The sequence below is a fragment of the Acomys minous genome (assembly GCF_964271855.1).
Source record: "Acomys minous genome assembly, chromosome: 9".
Taxonomy (NCBI): Eukaryota; Metazoa; Chordata; class Mammalia; order Rodentia; family Muridae; genus Acomys; species Acomys minous.
Window position 1 is genome coordinate 56279835 of NC_140490.1, and position 24678 is coordinate 56304512.

The 24678-nt window shown below is 45.2% G+C and overlaps 1 protein-coding gene across 20 annotated transcripts in view; it reads right to left on the minus strand.

The window, feature by feature from the left end:
• Positions 1 to 24678, minus strand: part of RREB1 (ras responsive element binding protein 1) — a 175780-nt gene that overhangs the window by 51838 nt on the left and 99264 nt on the right. For all 20 annotated transcript variants that reach the window (XM_084794878.1, XM_084794876.1, XM_084794871.1 and 17 more), the window contains 5 exons: positions 11826 to 11927; positions 8581 to 8685; positions 7205 to 7417; positions 2640 to 2729; positions 1519 to 1682 (listed from right to left, as the gene is read on the minus strand). In XM_084794878.1, coding sequence (XP_084651004.1) covers positions 1519 to 1682; positions 2640 to 2729; positions 7205 to 7375 — 425 coding nt within the window. In that variant the 5' untranslated portion in view covers positions 7376 to 7417; positions 8581 to 8685; positions 11826 to 11927. The remainder of the gene's footprint in view (positions 1 to 1518; positions 1683 to 2639; positions 2730 to 7204; positions 7418 to 8580; positions 8686 to 11825; positions 11928 to 24678) is intronic.

The window sequence follows — 24678 nt, forward strand, 5'->3', positions numbered from 1 at the left end:
GGCTTGAAGTGGAAGTCAGTGATAGGAACGGGACAATATGGTGGAAATATAGCAAAAAGCTGCTGTGTTCATGTAAAATGACAACGCAAAATACAAAATAGTGTAGGCACATTAAAAAAGTTAAAGTGTTCACTTCCTTCGATACCCTATCAGAATCAAAAAGAGGTAGAGGTATAGCAGAACACTGAAATCATACACATGGGCAAAATACACACATAAAATAAGTAAAATCACGGCCTTTCATAGAACTTTGGCATATCTCTCTTCTGGAAGTTTAGACAAAATTCACCAGCTATATATTATTGCAGCATTGCTTAGACACCAGACAATAACAGCAGGTAATATTTATTGAGTGCTTACCATATGCCTGGAACTACTTGCTAAACTCATTTCCCCTTCCTCCTCTTCCTCCTTCTGTTCCTTCTCCTCTTCTTCTTCTTCTTCTGAGACAGAGTTTCTCTGTGCAGCCTTGCCTGTTCTCACTTTGTTACCAGCCTAGGCTTCAACTCACAGAGATCTACCTGTTGCTGTCTCCCGAGTGCTGGGGTTAAAGGCATGTGCTACCAAGCCTGGCTTTAAACTCATACTTTCTAATCCTCATCCCAATTCAATGCTCAGCAGTGGACAACAATAACTACTTAAAACTGATATCAAAGAACTTTAGAACAGAAATTTACAAACTGCAGAAGAGACTTGGATTCTGGTATATCACTGACTCTGTGAGAATGATATTCTGGTCTCTTCTCCTATCTCCATTCCGTAAATGTTCTTAAAATGTTTGCATTTAAAAGCTGATTCTGCTCTAACTGCTTGAATCATATGCTATGGCTCCACAAATTATATTCCCATTGCCTCTCCTCTCAGCATTTTAATATAATATCACCTCTGCTCTCTGTCTTGCCCTGGACTGAACATGATTCCTGGAAGTCATTTCTTGCTATTTGTCAGATGTTCTTACCTCCTATTTTATGCTCTTTCTGAAGCTTCAGAACCAGGCCATGTAACTATTCAAAGGCTCCAGAATTTTCCCTCCAAAAAGCTTTGTGGCAGGTCTGGTAGGCACAAACTGTTTAAACTGAAAAGCATCCATGATGCTTTGTCCAAAGCTTTTGGGGCTGGGTGTGGTGGTACACGCCCTTTAATCCCAGAACTCAGGAGGCAGAGGCAGAGGCAGAGGCAGGCAGATCTCTGTGAGTTTGAGGCCAGCCTGGTCTACAAAGAGAGTCCACACCAACCAAGGCTACACAGAGAAACTCTGTCTCAACAAACAAACAAACAAACAAACAAAAAAAACAAAACAAAGCAAAGCAAAACAAAATGAAACGAAACAAAGGGTGCTTTTTAGCTTAGCCAATACCTCTGATACCCTGAGATGGTGTGAGTAGGCAAATAATACAATCTCAGGTTTTTCTCTATGGGGAGCAAAAGATGGAAAAAAAAATTCTGATGCTTTTAGGCAAGCCTACTATTAATGGCTCAATGGTACAATGAGTTGCCCAAGCGAAGGCCAGCACCCACCTGTGCATGTTCCCATTGGTGGTGAAAGACTGCCCACACACTGTGCACTTGTAAGGCCTTTCACCAGAGTGCACCAGCATGTGCCGATCCAGGGAGCTGGCAGAGCTCAGAGACTTCCCACAGATGCTGCATGAGTGGTCAGCTCCTCCAGTGTCTGTGTTGTGCTGCAGAAAGCAATGGGTGCAATGGTCGTTTGAGAAGACGGCATTAGAAACACAGATCTGGAGCTCTGTAAAAACCAGTGAAGCTTCTCAACCTCCTCCCCTAGCCCCTGGCCCCCATAGTTTATTTTTAAGTTGTCTTCAAAAGAGCCAAAGGCATTAAGAATACGAGCATATAATTATTTTGTTGTATTATCTTCCAGTCCCATGTTCTAGTTTTGAGAATCAATTCTATTGCAAAATTCAGAGCTAGTCATTGCAGGCCTATGGGTTAAATGAACGCATATATCAATTCCTCTGGGCAGAAGGGGTCTGAACTATACAGCCAATATGTGAGGTAAGTAGGATTCTCACACTGGGAGGCCGCAAACCTTGTTCCGGTTTGAAGACTTAGGCTGGTTGTTAGAATTATGATGAGGAACATTCTATCCAAATCCAAGTTTCCTTAGTAACTTGGGGTTCTTACTACTTAGCAGCCTTTTATGATTTTATTCCACCATCATTCTCCACTGTTCTCGCTGGTCACCAGCAGTCTGTCATAAATCAGCAATGGCATAATGGGAGAAGGAAACATTGTATGATAAAGGAAAAAAGATCCTCAAGTCCAGGAAACCCTCCGCTGCATGAAGTGCATTGGTATCAAATCAAGGGCAGGAATGGGCACCAGGACTTGGGGCTTCAGCCAGCTTGACTCCATGGCAAGACCCTGCTAAGAAACACTATGGAGCCAGGCATGGTGGCGCATGCCTTTAATCCTAGCACTCAGGAGGCAGAGGTAGGTAGATCTCTGTGAGTTCGAGGCCAGCCTGATCTACAAAGTGAGTCCAGAACAGCCAAGGCTACACAGGGAAACCTTATATTGAAAAACAAAAACGAAAGCAAACAAAAAAACAAACAAAAAATCAAATCATCCTGTTAGTGAAGAATAATTTAAAACAAAATACAAAAGTAGGGGCAAACCTGACGGATGTGCATGGTCAGCTGGTGCTGGGTGGTGCAAATCTTTTCACATAGGGGACAGTTGTAGGAAGACTTCTCCTCTTTCGTTTCCTAAAGAGATTAAAACAGAGGATGAGCTTCCAACCACAGTAAACTGGCACCTTCTAGTTTTGTAACGAACCCATGTCTTAGAGCTGGGTCTGAGCAGCTGCCTGTCCAGGCATTTGTGCAGGTCGTTCCTCCATCTGTCCTCAGTTTCCTTATTTACAAATGGGAAAAATAACACTGGCCACATTGTGATAAGATGGAGTTAGTGCTTATTAGGGCTTTTTAATCGCTTCAAAACTCTAATGAGTGAAAAACACCGTGTCACCCACAGCTCAGCTAGAAAGGATAAATTTCTCCCTCAGCTCACACCTAAGCTCCAGGCACTATTTTCTTTTGTTGTTTGGTTGTTATTGTCTCGTGCCGCCCATGTTGGCCTCAAACTCCTTCAGTAGCCTAGGCTTCCTTTAACTCTTGATTCTCTTGCCTCCACCTTCCATGTGCTGGGATGGCCATGTCTCAAGCACCCTCGGGAACTTGAGAGAGGTAATGCAATCAACAGAGGCCCACCTTACCAGTAGAAGGACCCCTAGGGCATCACCAATAATACTGAGTAGCAATAACAAGGCTCTGCCCATAGAGCTAGCATCTTGTGGGTGGTGCCCATAAATAAAGAACAAGAAGAGCTCTGACCTCATTAAAACCAGTCAAACTTAAGAATCCACAAGAGGTGACAAAAAACCCAGCTCACTACTTGGATGGGTGGCTCATTTTATTTTTCTTCAAAACATGCAGGACATGCTTCCTTCAGGCAATATATTCCTGCCAGACAATTCAAGGGAAATCACAAGGAATGCCCACTATTACCTCCTTACTCACACAGAACTCAGACATGTCTGTTCCTCAAGCTAACGGTGCTCATGACTGGGCAGCTCTCAGGAATTAGGGTGTTCAAATATTGCACCATTGAGTTTCCAAAAAAATACCAGGATCGTCGAGGAGCTCTGTGCAATACAAACTTCTTTGACTCCCAACATGCTATACTAGGATTGGGGTTTGGCTTAAAATCTCTCCGGAAGACACTGATGTACCCGGGTTGAGGGGAGCACTAATTACTTGGTGAGATGACCATGAGCATTTCCATGGAGAATTCCTGTAGAGTTGAGTCTTGAGCTCACACTGTGGCAAGTCCAGCCACAAGAAAGCATCTGGGGGAGACGTTAGTCCTCAGTGAAGGCAGAGGCCAGGGAGGAAGAGCGGCTGGATGCTCTGGCCACCCAACACATCCTTTCTAGTCTTGGGCATCTCTGCGTAGATTCTTTTCACCTGAACTCATCTGACCCTGTTTCTGCTTTTCCACTAATACCAATTATTGAGCACATGCTGATCAGTGAATCTATAGCAGTATCCGGCTTGGAGTTTTGTTTTGTTTCCCCCTTCCATAATCACAGAGAGATGGCCACTTTTTAAGGATCCCATTTTCTGGAAAAGGAAACGTTAGAGTACAGAGGGACAAGGACGTTGCTCCAAACAGAGAATAAGAAACCCACACCAATTTAACCCTCAGATTAGCTGCTCAGCGGCCCAGACCCAAACCATGATACAATATAAATCTGACCCCCAGGCACAGAAAACCAACACCTTTGTGGTTGGTCATGAGAGGTGATGAGAATAAAAGTTATCCCAAAGACCGTGAAAACAAATGGCACCATAAAGCAGACGGGTGGAGTGAATGTGATGTCTGGTTTGTGGCTGCCTTCTCTGAGTCTCGCCTAAGCACCTTTTCTAACCTGTGAAAGCAGGTTGGAGAACTAGGCCAACCTAACATTTTTCCTTCTCTCTCTCTCTGTCTCTCTCTGTCTCTCTCTGTCTCTCTCTCTCTCTAATCCTAAGGAAGTTGACGATCCCAGAGACATTTAAAAAACAAAAATATGGCTTCACCCATTTACCCATACACATCTAGTTCTCTCAGAGGCACAATAAGAAGACTCACAGCCAGGTCAAAACTTGAGGGAAAACTCAAGCTCTGAGGTATTTTTGTATCAGATTAACAATACTAGGTAGACTGGTTATAATGCAAAGATTCACAGTACATTATATTAGTGTACATTTAAAAACCCAGTCAGACACTGTCTCATCCTTTTAGTCCCTGAGAAGGCCAAGGTGAGGGGATGGCTTGAGTCCACAAGTTCATGCTAGCCTGGGAAACACAGAGAGACCTTGTCTCAAAAAAACCCTCCAGGCATCCAAGTGGCCAATCACTTGAGGTGACATATTTTAATAAACTCATTTTGTGGTCACCTTGAATTAGATACCAAGCACATGTATAGAGGTGCACAGGGCTGACTGATATTGATTCTGGGGTTGATCATTAACCTCTGCCAAGCCTGACACCGGTAATGCTGCCATGTAGGCCATAGCCTAAGTTCCCCAAACCTGAGGTGGTCTAATGGAATCAGATTTACTAACTTTGAAAGGTGAACAGAATAGTAAAAGAGCACTGTGGTGGTGGGAAAGACCCACTGGAGACTTCTGAGCCCGGCTATTATAGCCACGCTGGTGAAAGAAACAAGTTTCCTGAGCTGAGAGATAAAATTAGCAGCTAATGTGATAACTAACCAGTCCGTAATGAAACAATCTGGCGCCCTTGTCAGCATCCGGCTGGGGCTAATCTCTCCTGGAATGCTACAGTCACATGGACACAACCTTTCCCAAGGCGCCCTCCTCCTTTCCCTGTCCAGTTTTCAGGTACGAAGGGCACTTCCTCAAGCCCTGAGCTGTCTATGCGCTATATTTTGTTTTCTTAAATTGGGTGCCGTATTTAGTGGGCTACCTCTAGCCTCGGCCTCCTTTCCAAAAACAAAGCTAGTTTATCAGATCCCCAAAGGAGGAATGATGACACGTGCACTCCGTTTTTCCTCCCTCCAGGGAAACAACCTCTACTCAGCATCCAGAGATGGAAGGGATGGTGGTTATCTTTGGTGACCGTAGCCCGGCGTTGGGGCAGCCATGCCCGTGTGTAGTGCTATCTAAGGAAAAGTTCCTGCCTATCCGCCATTCATTCTTGGTAGAGCAGAAAAGGATGAAGACAATGACCTCACATTTCTTAATCATCCCTGAATGCTTGTCACCTGGCACAGTAGCTAGATGTCCTGTGAAATGAGCTGGTAGACAGATGGAGAGATGGACAGACAGGCATATGAGAGTGGAAATAAACCTTTTCTTCCCAGGGCTAGTGTTCCTTCTGTACTCGGGCCAAGTATTTTCTCAGACACCCACAGGAAGAGAGGCACACGAAGGCAGGGAGGGGAAAAGAGAGAGAAAGAAAGAAAGAAAGAAAGTTATCAACGCTTCAAGCCTAAAACATTTCCAGAGCTCTGCTGAGTCCTCAGGCTTGAGGGGAGGAATGGTGGCATGCTCACTTACACACTGCAGGGAACATGGGGCAGCAGGCACTTCTTAGAGGATGCACTGGCTAAAAACCCGAGGGCTTATCAAAATCCATCAAAGACGCGCTCGGAGAGAAGTCTGTATAAGGACAGTTACTGCTTCACAAAAGCCCCAACAGGTTTGTTCTCTTGTCCACCCTGGCTCCCAGACAGGCTGAGAAGAAGGCCTTGTCTCCAAACAAGGTTTAGTGTGACCATGTTATACCAAACAGAAGAAGAAATTAACAGGGAAGTCAACATACACTAAATGATTTTATAGATGAACTGAGAATTATTTGCCCCTGCCTCCTTACTACCTTGTTAAAAATGTTGATGTTATGACAGCAACAACTTTCCAAAAGTGCCCCCACTTGTTCATTAACTGAAAAAGACAATACCAGGTGAGACAGAGGCTTTTCTGGCAGCATTCATTCTTCCCAATTTCTGTTTATGCAACATTCTTTCCAACCTCTTTTCACCCTGGGACCATTAAACAGGGCCTCGTCCTGCTATGAACCAACCAGAGCACAAGCCTTTTCCATTTGATGGATCTTAAATGGGATTCTCGGAGGCTAATCACCTACCTTTAAGACTAGAAAGGTGAACTCTGAATAGGAACTTTTTTGCCACCCAATCAGAAGATACTTGGGGAGTGGGGTGGAGAAGAGAAGTCAAGGAGCTAGATTAGGGGAAAAAAAACCTAATTGATAAAAGCTGTGTTAAAAGGAAAGGAACCACATCATAAGAGAGGCAGTCAGGTTCATTCTTTTAAACCTAAGCTTGTGAGTTCGAGGCCAGCCTGGTCTACAAAGCGAGTCCAGGACAGCCAAGGCTACACAGAGAAGCCCTGTCTCGGAAAAACAAAACAATAAACATTAAGCTTGTACTTAAGACAAACCACAGGGCAAAGAAAGGGTGCTTTCCCTGAAAGACACCATGGCAGAAAATATTTCCTCCATGCAAGGATATAAATCATGAAAACTCAGCTCCTGAAAAATTATGACAGCCTTTGTGTATACCTTTAATTCCGAATGTGACTTAGGAGTTGTGGGGACTTCTCCCCTACATTCTCACAAAATGAAAGAGGCTACCACCCAACCCATAGCCCCTTACCTGGTTCCTTCTGCCAATCCGATTTGGTCCTGGAGGCTTCATGGGGGACTTGACACCCTGGGGGCTCCCACCATTCTCAGCGACACTCGCTACACTCATTACTGCTGACATCATGGTGTTGATGGAAGACAGGTCTGAGCCTTCTAAACCAACGGACGAATTTGACGTCATCGGGACAGGGTCTTATGCTTCTAAGAAGTCTCTGCTGTAGAACTGAGAAGCAGAAATGACAGATGTTCTTATGTTTAGGCTTGTCACAGTCACGTGGTGCTAATCACAGATACCATGAGAGACAGAGATGCCCCAAAACCCCAAACCCCTTTGCCTAGCTCATCCCATACCCAGAAGAGAGCTCAAAACAATTTTGGGAGAAGGCAGGGGAGACAAGAGCTTGCTATATAGCCCAGGCTGACCAAACAAACTCACTATGTAGCCAAGGATGGCTCAGAACTCTCCAGCCCTCCTCCTCCTGCTTCAGGCTCTCAAGTATTAAGAATACTGATGTGAGCCACCACAACCAGTTCTAAAAACAGTTACGTTTTCTTCTGTCAATATAATCTGCTTCCTCTCTACCTGCACACCACCATTAGAACTCAAGCTATCTGAAGCAGCAGCTTCCCTTACCCTTTCTTTTTTTTACTCTGTGTATATTGCATGTATGTGTATGTGCAGTCTCCCTGTATGTACTGGGGAAGTGTCTCATACAGAACCCACAACTTGATTTGGCTGGTCTACCTATCCCACTTGCCCAAGGATCCTGTGTCTGCCTCCTGAGCACTGGGTTAGAGGGTGGGGTGTGTGTGTGTGTGTACCACCCACACCTGGCTCTTTTGTGTGGGTGTTGGGGATTCAGACTTTGCTCCTCACACTGACACAACCAGGAGCCCAGCTTTCTCCAATCTGTGTGAACAGAGTTTGGAAAGGCTAAGACAGGAGGAAACAGAGCTACACATTGGCCATCACCTTCCACACATTCTGCACTTGTTTTCTTCTATTTAAATGCTCTAGACTTAAGAACTAGCTGTTAGGGACTGGAGAGATGGCTCAGAGGTTAAGAGCAGTGGCGGCTCTTCCAAAGGTCCTGAGTCCAATTTCCAGCAACCACATGGTAGCTCACAACCATCTATAATGAGATCTGGTTTATGCAGGCAGTACACTGTATGCATAATAAATAAATAAATCTTGAAAAAAAAAAAAGAAGAACTTGGTTTCCTCTACTGCATGGCTATAATGCAGTGCCTTAAAGGGATGTGTGTTCAGCAATTCCATAGAAGTCAAACTGCTATAATTATAACCAAATTTAAAACCAACATTTAAATAAAAAAAGTAACCTATATCTCATAAGATGGAAAAAGAACTATTCTGCAGCTAATTACCTCCATTTTCTATCCCGAGTGATAGTCCCTTGCACAGCTGTCACCCACATGGAGTAGGAAATGCTCTGTGGGTCCTGTTTCTTCTCTTGGTAGCACTCCTTTACACTGGAAGAGAAACAGGGGGCATGAAATAGTTAATTTGTAGAGGAAAATGACTCAGTAGTGGCTGGGAGTAAATGGCACATGCCTCTGACCTTAGACACAGGAGGCTGAGTACGAGAATCTGAATTCCGTGCTAGGCTGGGCTGTGTACCTCTTTCTCAAAAAAGGAAACAGATTCAGTCTTTTTGTTTAGTAAGAAAAACGTGGAACCACTTTTCTGTGATCTCACATCATGATACTCACAAAATACAAGGAGGACAAAGTAAGTCATCTTTTCTCTTATAAAACTTTATGATGTGGGTTTTCAACCTAACATCCTCAACTGTGCTGCCTCACACAGTCTCAACAGCCAAGGGATTTTTACAGTAGTTTACTCTTTCTAGGCCACTATTTCACACCAAATTTTCTTTTATACTGTAGCCCATTTCTTCACAGATCCCCAATAGACTCACTTCATTTCTTATCTCCTGAGAGCTCAGAGTCTAGAAAATTCCAGGTCACATCGAGAGGGTGCCTGGGAGACAGGAAACAAATGGCCAAAAGGAAATTCACAGCCCAAGATACATTGAAACTGACTTTATCCCTGAACTTTAATATCAAAAGATAAAATCCGGGAGTCACTCAGTAGTGGCTTTAAACTTCATCCCCAACACTTTCCCTCAAAAGACAGACTGTGCCTCACATTGTTATGATCTGATATGTTCCCTCAAAAGTTCATAGGCTACTTGGTCTTCGGGGGTGGGGCCTTTTAGAAGGTTCCTGAGATCCAACCAGGAGGAGCAGAAACAGCAGGAAACAAAACTCAAGCAGGAATCTCTGCCTTCTCATGAAGCTTCCCTCATGCTATCAGATCACTTAAAGTTCTTAAAATTAATAGTTTCTCGCTGATTTTTTTGAGGAGAAAAATTAAGACAAGAGTATATATATATAGAAGAGTGTACACCCATATTTTTTAAATAGATTGCTAACAAATACATCTGTTTCTGCTCTAACCAACCAGCACGTATAAATATCCACTTGGTTCATAAATGAATTCACCTCTTTTAAATATTCTCATTATTTTTAATTTACAGAAAAGTTTAAGAGAGTTGACCAGAAATAGTCACTATAACTGTTATCTTGGTAAATAGAAAACAAATTTTTCTACCAATTTATACCAAGTTTAGATGATGATCTTTAGTCTTAACACCTTTTTTTTTTTTTAAAGCTCTCTATACAGCTCTTTTTGTTTGTTTGTAGACAGGGTCTCTCTATCTAGTTCTGGCTGTCCTGGAATCCTCTATGTAGACCAGGCTGTGGCTTCTAACTCACAGGGATGCCCAATGACTCCACCTCAAAGAGCGCTGGGATAGAAGGCGTGTACCACCATGCCTGGATTAGTTGGATCCTAAAAGTACATAGATTTATCTGTTATCTTTGTTTGTTTGTTTGTTTGAGATAGTCTTTCTGATATAACCTGGGCTGGCCTCCTTCAGATTCCTTCATGCTAGAATATTTACTGTCTCTTCAAATAAGCTATGCAGACCCTGGATTACACTGGTAACTCTTTTAAAAAACTGGCACATACAGACATTCAGGAGTACAGCCTGGCATGAGGCCTTCCTGATTTAACCGTTCTTTTGTGAAAGTGTCTCCTCCTACCACCTGAGGAATCCTCAAGGTTGATATGAACAGTAAGCAGCTGTTTAGGTCAGGAAGCAAGGTCAGGTTTTAGTGCTAGAATTAAAGGTGTGCTCTGCTGTGCCCAGCCACATAGGAGGGCTACGGTCCACCATGCCCAGCTCAGGAGGGAGTGACAAAACATATCGACTCAATAGAGACAAACTACCAACAATAGCACTGCCCCACAGTCATGATATCGCAGATGGATTCTTTCAAACTGTATCTAAAATGCATGCTACCAATCCAGTAAAGGTGTGTCTAGCTAGCTAGCTACCTGTGGCACTTTCCTATCTGGAAAGGAGAAGCCCGCTTTTACTTCCTCTCCATATCTGAAATGCAGTTAACAGAAGAGAGGGAGCCGGAGGGGATGTTTCAGAAGCACCAACATGCTGCTTGCCCTTGATGGAGTCTGGCACTGGGATTTTTCTTTGGGATCATGGAACGGGCTACCACTATATGGGGCTAGGCTGTCGGGAAAGATCCTCCTACCTACTGAACTAAAAGATGGTTTTAGTAGTGTTGTGTTGTTGTTCGTTTTTGTTTTTGTTTGTGTTTTTAGAGACAGGATTTCTCTGTGTAGCCTTGGCTGTCCTGAAACTCTGTAGACCAGATTGGCGTTGAACTCAGAGATCTGCCCTCCTATGGCTCCCAAGTGCTGGGATTAAAGGCAGGCACCACTAATTTTATGAGTTTAAGATCCATTTGCAGTGTGTGTTTGTATAATCCAATAGTTGCAGGCCTAGACAATTTCCATTCTCTCTCCCACACAATTTCTTCTCCTTGGCACAGCTCTATGCATGGCAACTTAAGCTCATTTTTAAAGATTTAAAATGAAAATGAAAAATGATAAACCTGCCAAGATGGATCTATGGGCAATAGCACTGACAACCTGACTTCAATCTCTAAGACCCACTTGACAAAGGAGAGAACTGATGCTCATAGGTTGTGTGTACATGTACACACACACACACACACACACACACACACACACACATTTACACACACACACCCCTTTAAAATAAAAATCATAGCTCTGTTTTAAGACAAACATTCCGAACCAGATTCAGAATCGATAGTACCCCAGATGAAGCCCCCAAGCCCCAGCAGTGACTGGCCGACATCATTGGGCTGACTGCTTCAGGTATACTGTTCTAGTTTTGAACCTGCTATTTGGATCTGGAAGTGGGGAGGAAAGGAGGAGAGAGGGAAACCCTAGGCGTCCTGCGATTCCTCATCCCACACTGGAGACTCAACAGATCAAGAAGAGCTAGCAAGCTGCAGTTACAATTTTTACCCGATTTTGTTCTACACCTTGTGAAGAAAAGAACGGCTGGGGTGTGGGGAGGAGCGTAGGGTGGGACAGGACAGATGGACTTGGAAAAGAAGCAGGACAATTCAAAGCGAGGACAGGAGCCAGGGCACACAGAAGACTCACTCGCCACTGTTGTGACTCAAGGAAACCTATATGAAGAGTAACTGACCTGTTTTCTTCGGCCTACTGAGGAGCTGACAAGGACTGGGCTCAAATGCGGGCAGGGTCACACCTCAAAGCCACCACTTCTGGAGCACAGAGTTGGAACAATCTGAAGAAAAAATAAATAAAAGGAGGAAACATTACAAGGGGGTTAAAAGAAGGAAATTTATAATTCTGCTTCTGTATGGTTTCCGCTACAATCCCCACTCCCTATCTGCAGCTGCAAGCAAGGCTGTTAACTGATCCCGCCAGAATGCCCCCAGGTGCTGCTGAACTCGAATGTGCCTTCAACAGCCAGGACCCCCGTTACCTCTCCCAAAGCACACCCTGCATTCCAGTGATGGTCAGGCTGGTGGCTCCAGCTGGAGCTCTGAGCATCCTGGTGGTGGCTAATAGTACTGGAATGGATGGACCACCATTGGCAAAGCATCTGCCTAGCATGTGAAGCCCTGGGCTTCACCTCCAGCTCCATGATCATCAACTAGAGACAAAAATGGCGGAGCAGATTCAGACACTCTGTGTGGGTGAGACCACCCCATCACCGTTTGCTGTCATAAGCAGTTCTGGGTGAATTTTGACACCAAGATTCCTCCAGCAGTTTTTCTGTTTTTATACTTCAGTGACTCCATTCTCTGTCGTTCTTTATAGAAAAGCTCTTTGGATATTAGAGTGTTGGGAAGCAAGGATCAACTCACAGGCAAGGCTCTGAATGAACCATGCATGGAGACCCTCACGCCTGAAGGCACCTGACACAACACAGCACTTTTCCAGGTAAAGAAAATCACAAATCCTTCCACAGAAATATCCGGATACTTGACAGTCTTGTTCACTATTAATGTAAGTAATGGGAGAAGCCTGCCCAGGGGCAGCACAATAAAGATCTTAGTTCTGCACCTATATAACCCATCTTAAAGTAAAGAAGAAAAAGAGTAGAGGTACAAAGCTCAGTGGTAAAGCACTGGACTAGCATTCTTGAGGTCTTAGATTCATTCCCTCCACTTATACCACTGTCAAAAATAAATAAGTTAAACTTTCCTTGGTTGTATTCATTTTTAATATAACTGGATAATTCTCATGGCAGAGTATGTCTGACATGCTGAGGCCCTGACTTCAATGCCAACCACAGAGGGAGGAGGAGGAGGAGAAGTGGAAGAAGGAAGAGGAAGGAGGAAGAAGAAGAAGGAAGAAAGAGGAAGGAGAGAAAGGAGGAGGAGGAAGAAGAAAAACAAGAAAAGGAAGAAGAAGAGGAAGAAGAAGAAGAAGAAGAAGAAGAAGAAGAAGAAGAAGAAGAAGAAGAAGAGATAATCAAGAGTAAGTGCACACACAATTTTTTAAATGCAAGGATAAATGTATTAACAGGGTGCAGAGAGGACAGGTCCTCCTGTGTTTCGGCAAACTGTCAGGATCTCCAAACAAGTAAAGTCAAGTATGCTTTAGAGTCAGAGACAAGCGTCGGGAATTAAAAAATTTCCAGAACCTAAAAATCCCATTAAAATTTAGGCCCACTTCCTTCTCTCTCCATGAGACACTTAGAAAAGCAAGCAAGCGGGAGCAGCTTCCCCAGAAACACAAAGAACCAAGCGGGAAGGACACACTCTAAGCAAAGGGTCAGGCTGAGACTTGACTCTGAAAACAGCATCCTCTGACCTTGGATGTAAATGATTTGGAGAATGTCAGTATCCAATTCAGCGGAATGACAAGAGCCGCCTCCCTGTTTGTTTTGAGTTCCACTGGCCTAAGGGAGTCATAAAGCTTGGAGGATGGAAAAGTACAAGGCAGTTTTTAAAAGGAATTTTAAGATACCCCTTACCTCTGTCATCACTTCAGAAAAACAAAAAGGGGGGGGGGGGGATGAGGTGGGGGTGTTACTGCTAGTTATGTCCTAGAAAAGGTGAGAAAGACTGGCTACAGCATTTGGGGGTGGGTGGGTCTGGGATGTTGAATATCTGCATTTCCCTTCCCAGAAATCTTACACAAAGTCAAAGAGGCAAGATATCTTACAGAAGGCAGAGGTCCCTCTGGCAGGAGGAGGGGGGAGGGGAGGCCAGTTCCACTCCCCACCCCTCAGATAAGGGACAATGCTATGCAAAGCCAGAAAGGCAAGATTAAGGAGACCGTCTCCAGGTCCAGGGAGATAGCAACAGAGAGATGAAAGATTAAAGAAAGGATGGTTTAGAAGTAAAGGGCAGCACCCCAGCTTCTCAAGATGAAATCTAAAATCTGTCCTCGGGCTCCCAGCAAATATGGAATAAGTTGAGATGCCTAGGATGACGGCAGAGGCTTTGGCCTTTCTAATACTCGACTAAGGTGCGGCATGGTGGTGCAAGCCTTTTGTCCCAGCAAGTTGGAGGCAGAGGCAGGTGGATCTCTGTGAGTTCGAGGCCAGCCTGGTCTACAAAGTGAGGCCAGGACAGCCAGGACTACACAGGGAAACAAAACAACAACAACTAATACTTGACTGAAAAGGCTACAGCATAAGGCACTAATGCCCATAAATAGAAGGGGTGGTTCGCCCATTGGGGATGTGTGGACAGAGCTGACCTGACCAGCTCAGGCCAATCCAGGACCAGATACAAAGAAGAAAGAGCAGAAGTTCAGATATGAAAATGATTCAAGCACTTGGCAAACTACAAAAACATCTAAAGGGTGGACTAGGCTGGGGACAGACTCTAACCTGACTCTATGTTCTACCATGTCTAAGCCTGCCCACCCCCAAGCCCAAGGCAAACTTGCATTTGCAAACCAGAATGGCCTTGTGCGTGCTCTGAAGGCTGAGATAGCTCGGATGGTGGCTGTCTAAATTCCAGGAAGTTGATGTGTTTCTTGGCTTAGGGGCTAGGCTATGCTGTGGATAGGGTGGCAAGCTACGAAAGTCACCAGGCCCCACCCCCAAGGGCACAGGCTTTGCTAAACTGGAGCATCATGAAACAGCATTCAACCCCTGCCTAACTGAGCTGGGAGGGCTAATATAGCCAACTCTATTCCTTCCTCTTGAGTAAAGATGGGTTGCTAAGTGTAAAAGTATCTTTTATTGTCCTGGCTCAGTTGTCTGGGAGGCTTACTGTTTCCTTCTGCTAACCTAGGCCTAGTCCATGAAGCTTCTAGCCTCCAAACAATCTAACCTAGGCCTTGAATGTTTTCAGTCTCTGAGACCTACTGCTTAATAAGCTCACCTTTACTTGTTCTTACTGAGCTCTGGGTTGGCTGGTTCAACTCAGGTGTTCTGGCTCAAACTCTCCTCCCAGCTTGACTTATTTAAAGGGGCTTCTCTCTCAGCCCAGAATTGCTCTGCTTGGCCTCAAACTAACTCAGCAATCTGCTCTAATTTTCTGGCTTCTCATTTTCTGGCCCGTTCCATCTTCACCTGAGTCCTCTCTCTGCAACACATCTCTCTGCCCTGGTAAAACTGCCTCTTAAGTAGCTTCCCTTTCCTCTGTCTTCTCATGAGAGTTGGCCATATTCTATTCTGTCAAATCTCTGGCTTATCACCTGCCATTCAATTAGACATTGCTTTCAAACATGGGTGCTTCCTTTTACAAACTAACTTTACCTTCATAGGCATGTACCATATGTGCCTGGACATAAGCTTTTCTTTACCTGATACTTGCTCTATATACCAGGCTGGCTTTGAACTCAGATCTGTTTGCCTCTGTCTCCTGAATTAAAGGCGTGTTTGTATTCCAGCAGGATCACACAGATCTAGAAGGTCTTTGGATGTGATCTGTCAGAGCAGCCATGTTCTGAATTAACATTCCGCTACAGCTAAGAGATGGGCCATGAACCCCTGCCTGCTTTTTGCACAGATCAATTTAAGAGACAAGAACGAAGGGTAAGGGTGAGATAGCCATCCAGGGATGAAAGAGGCATAATCTTCCTTTTTAGTTGTCTTCTCTGCGTCTTTTCTCTCAAGGTTACAGGAGACACACACTCTTTAACATGTCGCTCAAAAGCTGTCCATGCTTTAGCTCAAGTTCATTTTCTGACCATGACACCCACCAGTACCCATGGCTACCACTCTACTCAATTTCTTGCCCCTAAGTGTGTAGGACACCTCATGGACCAAGGCCTTTTCATTCCAAACCCTAAGACACATGTCTAAGTCTGCCAGCATATTAAAACAAACAAACAAACAAACAAAAAGCAAATATCTCTGAGACACTGCTCAGGAGTGAGGTTATATGGCCCTGAAATACTAGGTGATGGTCGTCACCTATAAATACTAGGTGACTGCGAGGACAAATCGAATTGATATTGTTTCTGAACTCTTATTAAGCTACTTTTGGACAAAATGTGACTCCTGGCATAGCGCTTGGCAGCACGGCTGTGCTCCCTTAGCCTGATTTCCCACAATCTTAGTTTGAGTCACTTCTGCCCTTTGAATTACCCAAGGCCTGGTCTTTCATTTCTCATCTGTATCTGGGCAAGAAAAGAGCATGCACCTTTCCTCCTCATCTCTACCCTTGGTAAAAGGAATGAGGCTGGCCTTCAAAGGCTGAGAAGCATCCTCTTGCTGTGCAAAGGGACCCAAGCCTCCATGTTCAGGGCGGCTAAAAGGAAGTCCTGGAGCTCAACCTGAGTTATTTAATGGCTCAGCCCTGTGAAGTGGCTGGTTCCAAGTGATCCATCAAGAGGACGCAAGTCTTCCAGGTTCTGTCTGCTTCCACAGAAACTGTGCGGACTGGATAAGAGAGTGCACACTCCTGGACTGTGGGGCAGATAGTTGTGACAAATTAACAAATGAACCAAGTATGATTATCAGAAGTAGGGGGGACAGGGGCTATAGAGATAGCTCAATAGTTAACAGCATTGGCTGGTTCAGTTCCCAGCACCCACATGGTGGGGCTCACAAATGCCTGTAACACCACTTCTAAGGGATCCAAAACCCTCTTGTGGCCTTTAAGGCACCTGCATGTACACAGTGTATATAATACATTCACATACAATCTCTGTGTCTGTCTGTCTGTCGGTCGGTCTTGTCTGTCTGTCTCTCTCCTTTCTCTCATACTCTCCATGCTCCTGACAGGCTGAACATCCAAGCTTAGTAACATACACAACACATTGTAGGGTATCAGCTGTCTCCACTCACAACTGTAGGGCTTAATGGAAACTGTGGTTTCTGGCCAGCAGTGAGAGAAAGGATCAGACTACTGCTAATCAGAGATGATCCCAAACTCAAAATCCCAAGTATGCATTCTACTGAATATGTATTAACTTTTATTGTAAGAAAAAAACAAAACAAAACCTGTGCACGTTGAAAATTGTAAGTCGGGAGTTATCTGTAGGGGACTCCACTCAGTTAGCCCTGAGAGTCAGCTCATGAAGGTCAGCAACCAGGTCAAACACAAGGATTTACACCAACAACCTTTCCGAGAGCCACTGGCCTACAAAGCTCTGAACAAGCACCAAGGCACTGATGCAGAGCCGCAGGATCCAGTCCTAACTTTGAGTTTACCTACTACAACTAAATAAGAGAAGGAGCCGGCAGTGGTGGCGCAAGCCTTTAATGCCAGCACTTGGGAGGCAAAGGCAGGTGAATCGTTGTGAGTTCGAGGCCAGTCTGGTCTACAAAGCGAGTCCAGGACAGCCAAGGCTACACAGAGAAACCCTGTCTTGAAAAACCAAAAGAAAAAAAAAAAAGAAAAAGAAAAAGAAAAAAAGAAGGAAAAGGAAGTCATCTACACAAAGCCTGCTTCTGGGTCCTTCCAGAGAAACAACATATTGGGTGTAAGTTTCAGACAGGGTAGGCTGGACTGCAATGCACGGGTGACCATGCAGTCCTGGGTCCTAAATGCCACTTCTCCAGCAAATGGTGTTCTTCAAGCCTGGGCTTCCTTAAAATTTAGTTTGAGACTCAAGCTCTTTAGCCAGGATTTCTGTGGGCCTGGACAACCCCCCTTTGCCTTTTCAACCCTGCTCCTTCTGGGCAACAAGAAATGTGCAACAAAGGGTGGAGGGGAAGAGAGAAGAGTTAGGGAGCGTGACCATTGCTCTTACGGCTTTTAGCACTAACTCGGTATCTACTGAGGTCTGCCTCTTCCTTTAAGACTCAGCTAGGGAGGGAGGGTGGGAGGCAGAGGGATGGAGAACACTCCTCCCATAGCTCAGCGCCTGTTCAGCGTCTGCGTCTGCGAGGCTATGGGTTCTATCCCTAGCACCATAAAGATCCGAAACAGAAACAAAATGTGAACTGCTGGGACCGGAGCTTTTCTGGTAGGTGGCAGACCGAACCACACCACAGTGGTCACTCGTCCCCCTGCGCCTCTTTACTTCTTCACGGGAAGGAGACAGGTGGCGCCTTCCCTGACCACATGCTCTCCTGCAAGCACACAGCACTGAGAGGCCTCGCCTCCTTGCAGCTCTTCTCCAAGGAGAACATCGTACAGACAGGATCAAACAACTGCCAAATTCACAAGGCCAAGATGCAGCTGCCACCTGGCAGCCATTTGTCACCCAGCACCCTCCTCCCCTGGGAGGGGAACACGGATGGCCCTTGGCACCAGGCTGTGAGAAGAACAAGTCCCTGGCCCTCTCCCCAGGCAGTCCAGACTTTTCCTGAACATTGTTTTTCTGCTTGGCCACCAGGTCCTGGTATTTCATCACTCTCTTGCCTAGCTTAACAGAAGTCTGTATCATTCTCTACTAAACAGCTGAGGGAAAAGAGGGTAAGAGGTCACGGTGGTCTGCATCTGTAGAAGGAGTGCCTATGTGGACAGAAGAGCACGAGAGAAATGTCCCCGCCTATCTGCAGTGCATGGTCACCTGGTTTAGGGTGGAGGCTAAATTTGACCCCCACCCTACCCCACCTCCACAGCAGTTCTGGCTTATCAGGTAACAGCAGGTACAGGAAAGGCTAGGGAGGGGCCTCAACAATATACCTGGGTTGTAGAATTTAAAACTGGAAAAAGACAAGGCTGTGAGTCACAGAAAACAGGGTTCAGGTTATGAGTGTACCAGAGGCCTGCTTGTATTCAAGTATGATACTTCCAGAGAACAACTGGGGGTCCTTCCTGAGACAGAAACTGCCGGAAATGCAGCAAGCAGTTTCTATGTATCTAATCCTTCTCCAAATCCTATACAGTACTGACTATTGTTCGCTGGATGCTACACTGCTTGTGGGATGGGGACAGGTCTCTAGCCTGCGATTCTGTGGCTCCAAGATTCTTGTACTTATCAAGATACCATAAAGATCACTGAAAAAAAAAAAAGATCCTCAGCTGGGCGTGGTGGCGCACGCCTTTAATCCCAGCACTCGGGAGGCAGAGGCAGCTGGATTTCTGTGAGTTCGAGGCCAGCCTGGTCTACAAAGCGAGTCCAGGACAGCCAAAGCTACACAGAGAGACCCTGTGGAAGAAAATGAGCAGGCTGAAGGATTGGGGAATGAAGGCAGCAGAAAAACAAGAGTTGGAGAGGCTGAGAATTAGGAGACATTTCTGGAGCTGGCTGCAAACGCTGCAGGCCCATCGGGACAAGATGAAGAAGGGCGGAAGACACAAAGAACTAGTGCTGGGACCCATGACTCGTTAAACCAGGGCTTTTTGTTTGGGGTGGGGGTGTTTATTTCATCTTATGGCTCTATAGGTAACAGTTCATCACTGAAGGAAATCAGGGCAGGAACCTGGAAGTAGGAACAGAAGCAGACCAGTGGAGGAAGGCTGCTTACTGGCTAGCTCTGGTTTGGGCTTCTTAAAAACAAAGCAAAACATGTATTTACAGTGTATGGAGGTCAGAGGCAGCCTGCAGGAGCTGGTTCTCTGTTGATCGTGAGTTCTTGGACTCGAACTCGGGTTTTCATGCTTATAGGCAAGCACATTTATTTTTGCTGGGCCATCTTGCCATTTTTTGAAATATGTAAATAATATTTATTAATTTTAAATTTATAAATAATAAATTTATTTTTACTTGTAAAGAAGTCTAAGATAAACAAAATAACAGACTCCAAAAATAGTCCTGAAAAACATACTATTGATCATACACGTTTTACAGTTGAGAATCAAATGTTACAAATATAGTTTAACAATCCTTACAACCCATTCCCATTTCTAGAGGTATCTACCATCCCAGAACTTGAATGTATCCTCCTTGTCCACAGTTTGTTCTGTTAGGTAAGTTCAAGCATCTACAAACAATATGAAATATGTCTGTGAAGGTTTTCAAAAAGTATTATGTTTAGTTTTAACTGTCAATTTGATACAGCCTAGAATTATTTGGGAAGAGAAACTCAATTAAGAAATTACCCAGATCAGACTAGCTTGTAGGCAGGTCTATGGGGGGTTGTCTTGACTATTAAGTGACAAGTCCACTGTGGGAAGCCCCATTCCCTAGGCAGATGGTCTTAAACTGTATCACAAAGCATCATCTTGCCAGCTTTAAACTAGAGCTTTGGAAGAGAACAGCCATTGGATGGCGTGGGGTCTAGTAAGGTCAGTCTTCAGCTTGCTTCATCTGGGTGTAATCAAATAGAGTAAGTAACCACATGCAAATAATAAGGGTTTCTCTGTGTAGCCCTGGCTTTCCTAGACTGGCTTTGTAGACCAGCTGGCCTTGAAGTCACACTGATCCACTTGCCTCTGGCTCCTGAATGGTGGGATTAAAAGTGTGCACTACCTCGCCCAGCTAAGAAAATAACTTTTAAAGATCTGACCAGATTATATGATTTTTCTGGCTGATGTGTAACATATTTCTGAGCCTCAGTTCAGTTCTGAGAGTGAAGTAGAATTATTTAAAAACATGGGAGGGGGCTAGAGAGATGGTTCAGTGGTTAAGAGCTCTGATTGTTCTTCTAGAGGACCCGGGTTCAATTCCTAATGCCCACATGGCAACTCATAGCTGTCTATAACACCAAGATTTGACCCTCACACAGATATACATGCAGGCAAAACAGCAATGCACACAAAATAGAATATTTGTTTAAAATACACGGGTAACAGTAACGCACCCCCAGTCTGAGCTAATGACATTATGCTTAATCACTCAACATTCTCCCTTACCCCTGCCCCTCTCCCCCTGGTGCTGAGTCTACTTTAAATTGCCTACCAACTTCTCTGACAGCAGCCCAATAAGGCGATCTTTGTTTAAAAAAAAAAATCCTGTCTCAGCCCACAAGTGAGACAATTAAAAATAAGTAAGTTGGCTTATCACAAATGAAATCCCACTGACAGCAAAGAGCAGAACAGCTGTCGACTCTCTCGGCACTGCATGGCAAGCAGGAAATAAAACCCATCCGGCTTCGTGCACTGCTGAAACAAATCCTGCATGGCTCCACATTTGCTAAACCAAGGAAGTACACACTTCTGGCGCCCGCAAGGACAGGGCCATGGAGGCTGCTTCCTTGTATTCCCCTTCTCCTCCAACTGCAGCTTCTGAACCTGGTGCAGCTGACACCCAGCAACTTGCCCGGGGCTGTGACTGGGCTGCAGTGATCTGACTGTTCTGGGCACTTCTCTGAAATAGAACTAAGTATCCTGTTACATTTACAGCGTGGGGGGACAGCTGGGGTAAAGTTCAGGAGCAGTTTGCAGAGTTTTGGGCAATATCCTGCAACTCTTTCCTGAGCCCGAGGTCTCAGGCTGGCCTTTCTGATATGCTGGGGAAAGGGCGCAGCAGAATCAGGAATCTCCCCTCTTCCCCGAGGAGGAGCCAGTGTAAGCTAAGCAACCCCAGGGCAAAACGGGCTGCACATTCCCAGAATTCAGGGCAGTTGCAGGATGACACTCCTTGGAAAAACCAAAATGATTTGGGGGGGGGGAAGATAAAACTGTTGTTTGAACTGCTCCTCCCCTGGCTGCTTCTAAAAGGCAGTGGGAGAGGGAGAGTCACATCTTTCATTTGCCCACTGGCAAAGTGGTCAGCTGTGGTCAAAATTTCATGGCGGGTAATCAGACATTACCAACTGTCAGCTGAGAATGACTGTGCAGGGGGAGTGACGTGCCCTGGCTCCCAGGGACCTTGATGGGCTGCCCTCTGTGCATGGAACAGATGGTCTTTCCTATCCTCATCTCCCCAATTTTCCCTTTAAGAAAATAATTCACCACTCCATGTGCGAAGGCAAACATACACTCTGAGGAAGAAGTGGTTGATGAGCATTGATTACACGCAGTAACAAATCAAAAATCACAGGCAAGCAAATGTGACTACAGGGAGGCGAGGCTTTTGTCCCTCTTAAGAGACCGTGTGACAGAAAATCATGGCAAATTTTGAGTACTAATAGCCTAGTCTGGCCCAGGATAAATCCAAGCCAGGGGAGATTCAATGCAGTACTCAAGGAAGCCTGGGGCTCTGGTCCTGACTGCCCTGGCCTTGACTTTGGGAGGCTGATTAGCTCGGGGCAGCTGTACTGCCAGGGGTGGAGCACGCAGGATTAGGATGTGGTTGCTCTCGCTGCTGTGAAGGGCTGCCCTCCACTCCTGACCTGCTCTCAAAGAAGCCTGTGTGGCAAAAGTACACAGGTTCATTTGCTCTAGGTCGATCTCCTACCAGGTGCTGAACATGTCCAGGCTTCTAAACGCCAGTTCACATCTTACAGGCCCCACCCTAAACAGACAGCTCCTTTACAAAGAACTCAATTCCCACCAAGTGTTACAAAGTACACAAAGAAAACGAAAGGGGAAGATAAGCCCAGAGAGACAGGTCCCTTCCTTGAACTCCCTCTCATATCTAAGAAGTCACTTGGCCAACACTGGACCCACAGCTAAAAGGAAAGGGAGGCCCTGGCCCCCAGTGCCACTCAGAGACCCAGGAGGGTCCCAGACATGGCTGGACAATTCCAAGAGACAGATACCTTAGCATAAAGAAGCTCCCTAGCACACAGATTTGGATAACCAAGCCGGTGTCTATTTACACAAGTAGGAAGCAGATTTGCACATTCTCAATCAAAAAGACATGGAATTGCTTTCACATGTCTGTGGAACACAGTCCTACATCGCAAGCAGAGCCCTTTGTAACACAACCATAAACCAAGCATGTGATACAGGCATTCTCCTGATGTTCAGAAAGAAAACACCCCCACTCTTTATCTTTCCTTCACAGCTCACCATCCAGTGATAGGAAGGACCAAGCCCCTAACAGTCCGCACTTTATCTCCTACTGACCACTCAAAGCCAAGGGCTTAGACTTCCTCTAGCTAGCCCGGAGGAGCTGTGTGACTCGCTCCCAATACTTGCCTTTCCTGCCCATCGCAACGCCTACCCAATATCCACCATCAGCTCCAAACTCCACAACCTTGCAATGGAATAGCACACTTAAAACTGCTTTTGCATTTTAATATATTTTCTGTGCACGTGTGCTGCACATGTACCCGTGGCACATGTGTGAAGGTCACTCAACATCTTGCCGTGAGTTGATTCTCTCCTTCCACTATGTGAGTCCTGGGGCATAAAATTAAGGCCATTAGGGTTGGCAGTAGGTGCCTTTACCCACTGAGCCACCTCATCTGCCTGAGCTCTGATGTGGGAGAGACCTGACATGCTCAAGAAAAGAACATGCTTCCTGGGGTCACTTATGTATTTACTGTGTCTAGAGCCAACACAATAGCTATCTCCATCAAGGTGCACAAACTGTAATAGTAGCTAGAATAAAGTACAGCTTACATACTTTTTTTTTTTAAAGGAAAGATCTTGCTATTTAGACCAGTTTGTCCTTGAACTCATGAGCATCCTGCATCAGCCTCTTGGGTACTGGGACTACAGGTGTAAGCCTTTATTCTCATCTTCAGACATTTTTTGTTTTGTTTTGTTTTGTTTTTTGAGACAGGGTTCCTCTGTTTAATAGTCCTGGCTGTCCTGGATTCACTTTGTAGACCAGGCTGGCCTTGAATTCAGAGGTCTGCCTGCCCTGGCCTCCCGAGCGCTGGGATTAAAGGCATGTGCTACCATGCCCAGCCTGACGTGCTACTATTCTTTAACCATTGGGCCCAAGAGCATGTGCTTGTGGTACAGGGTAAAGCACTGGATCCCTTGTCAATCAGCCCACCCGGGCCTAACCACTCAACTGCTGGAGTGCCTGGGGCTTCTGTGGTTCAGTTTCAAAAGCACTCCTGCCTGCCTGCCCAGCCAGAGAGTTGGATAACAGCAGCCAAAACTCACTTCCTTCTTAAAGCTGTGTTTGTTACTTATGCAGGCACCAACTGACCAAGGAGAATTCACCTGGAGCAGAGCATGACGTGGCAGCCACTGCCCACCCACCACACGAGGTAAGAAGGGTTCCATTTTTCTTAGCAATCAATGATCATGTGGATAATTTGTCTAGAAAATGATAAAAACCGAGATGCTAACAGTTACCTTTCCAGGGATGTGAAGATTCCCTCCATAATCAAGGAATAAGGGACACTTCCTTGTCCAATATCACTTTCTATGCCAACACTCTAGGACACAGCCAGCAGATTTCCACAACTATATTAGAAGCTGATAACATCTTGGCATGATCCCAGTGGGAATTCAGTATTAAAAAAAAAAATAAAACAAACAAAAAACTATAGCTGGTATACTGGTACATGTCTATAATTCTAGCACTTTCAGAAAACCAAACCAAGGGTGCCAGGCAAGATGGCTCCACCTCCAAGGCCAAGCCTGCTGACCTGAGTCAGGTCCTCTACCCTAAATAGTACAGAAAGAGAATGGATTCCTTCAGGTTGACCTCTGACCTCACACCACTACGATCCATGTATACTCTTTCTCCCAATTAATTAATTAATTAATGCAAACAAAACCAAATCAAAGGTCTGACAGACTACAAAACTGGCTGCCTATTCACAGAAAGTGTTTCCAGTAAAGATAGAAATGCGAAAAATAAAAACAGAACAACCCTAAATGTGCCATCTCTTTATTCTCTGTAGTTAACCCTTAATTCCATGATCTGGCTGAGGC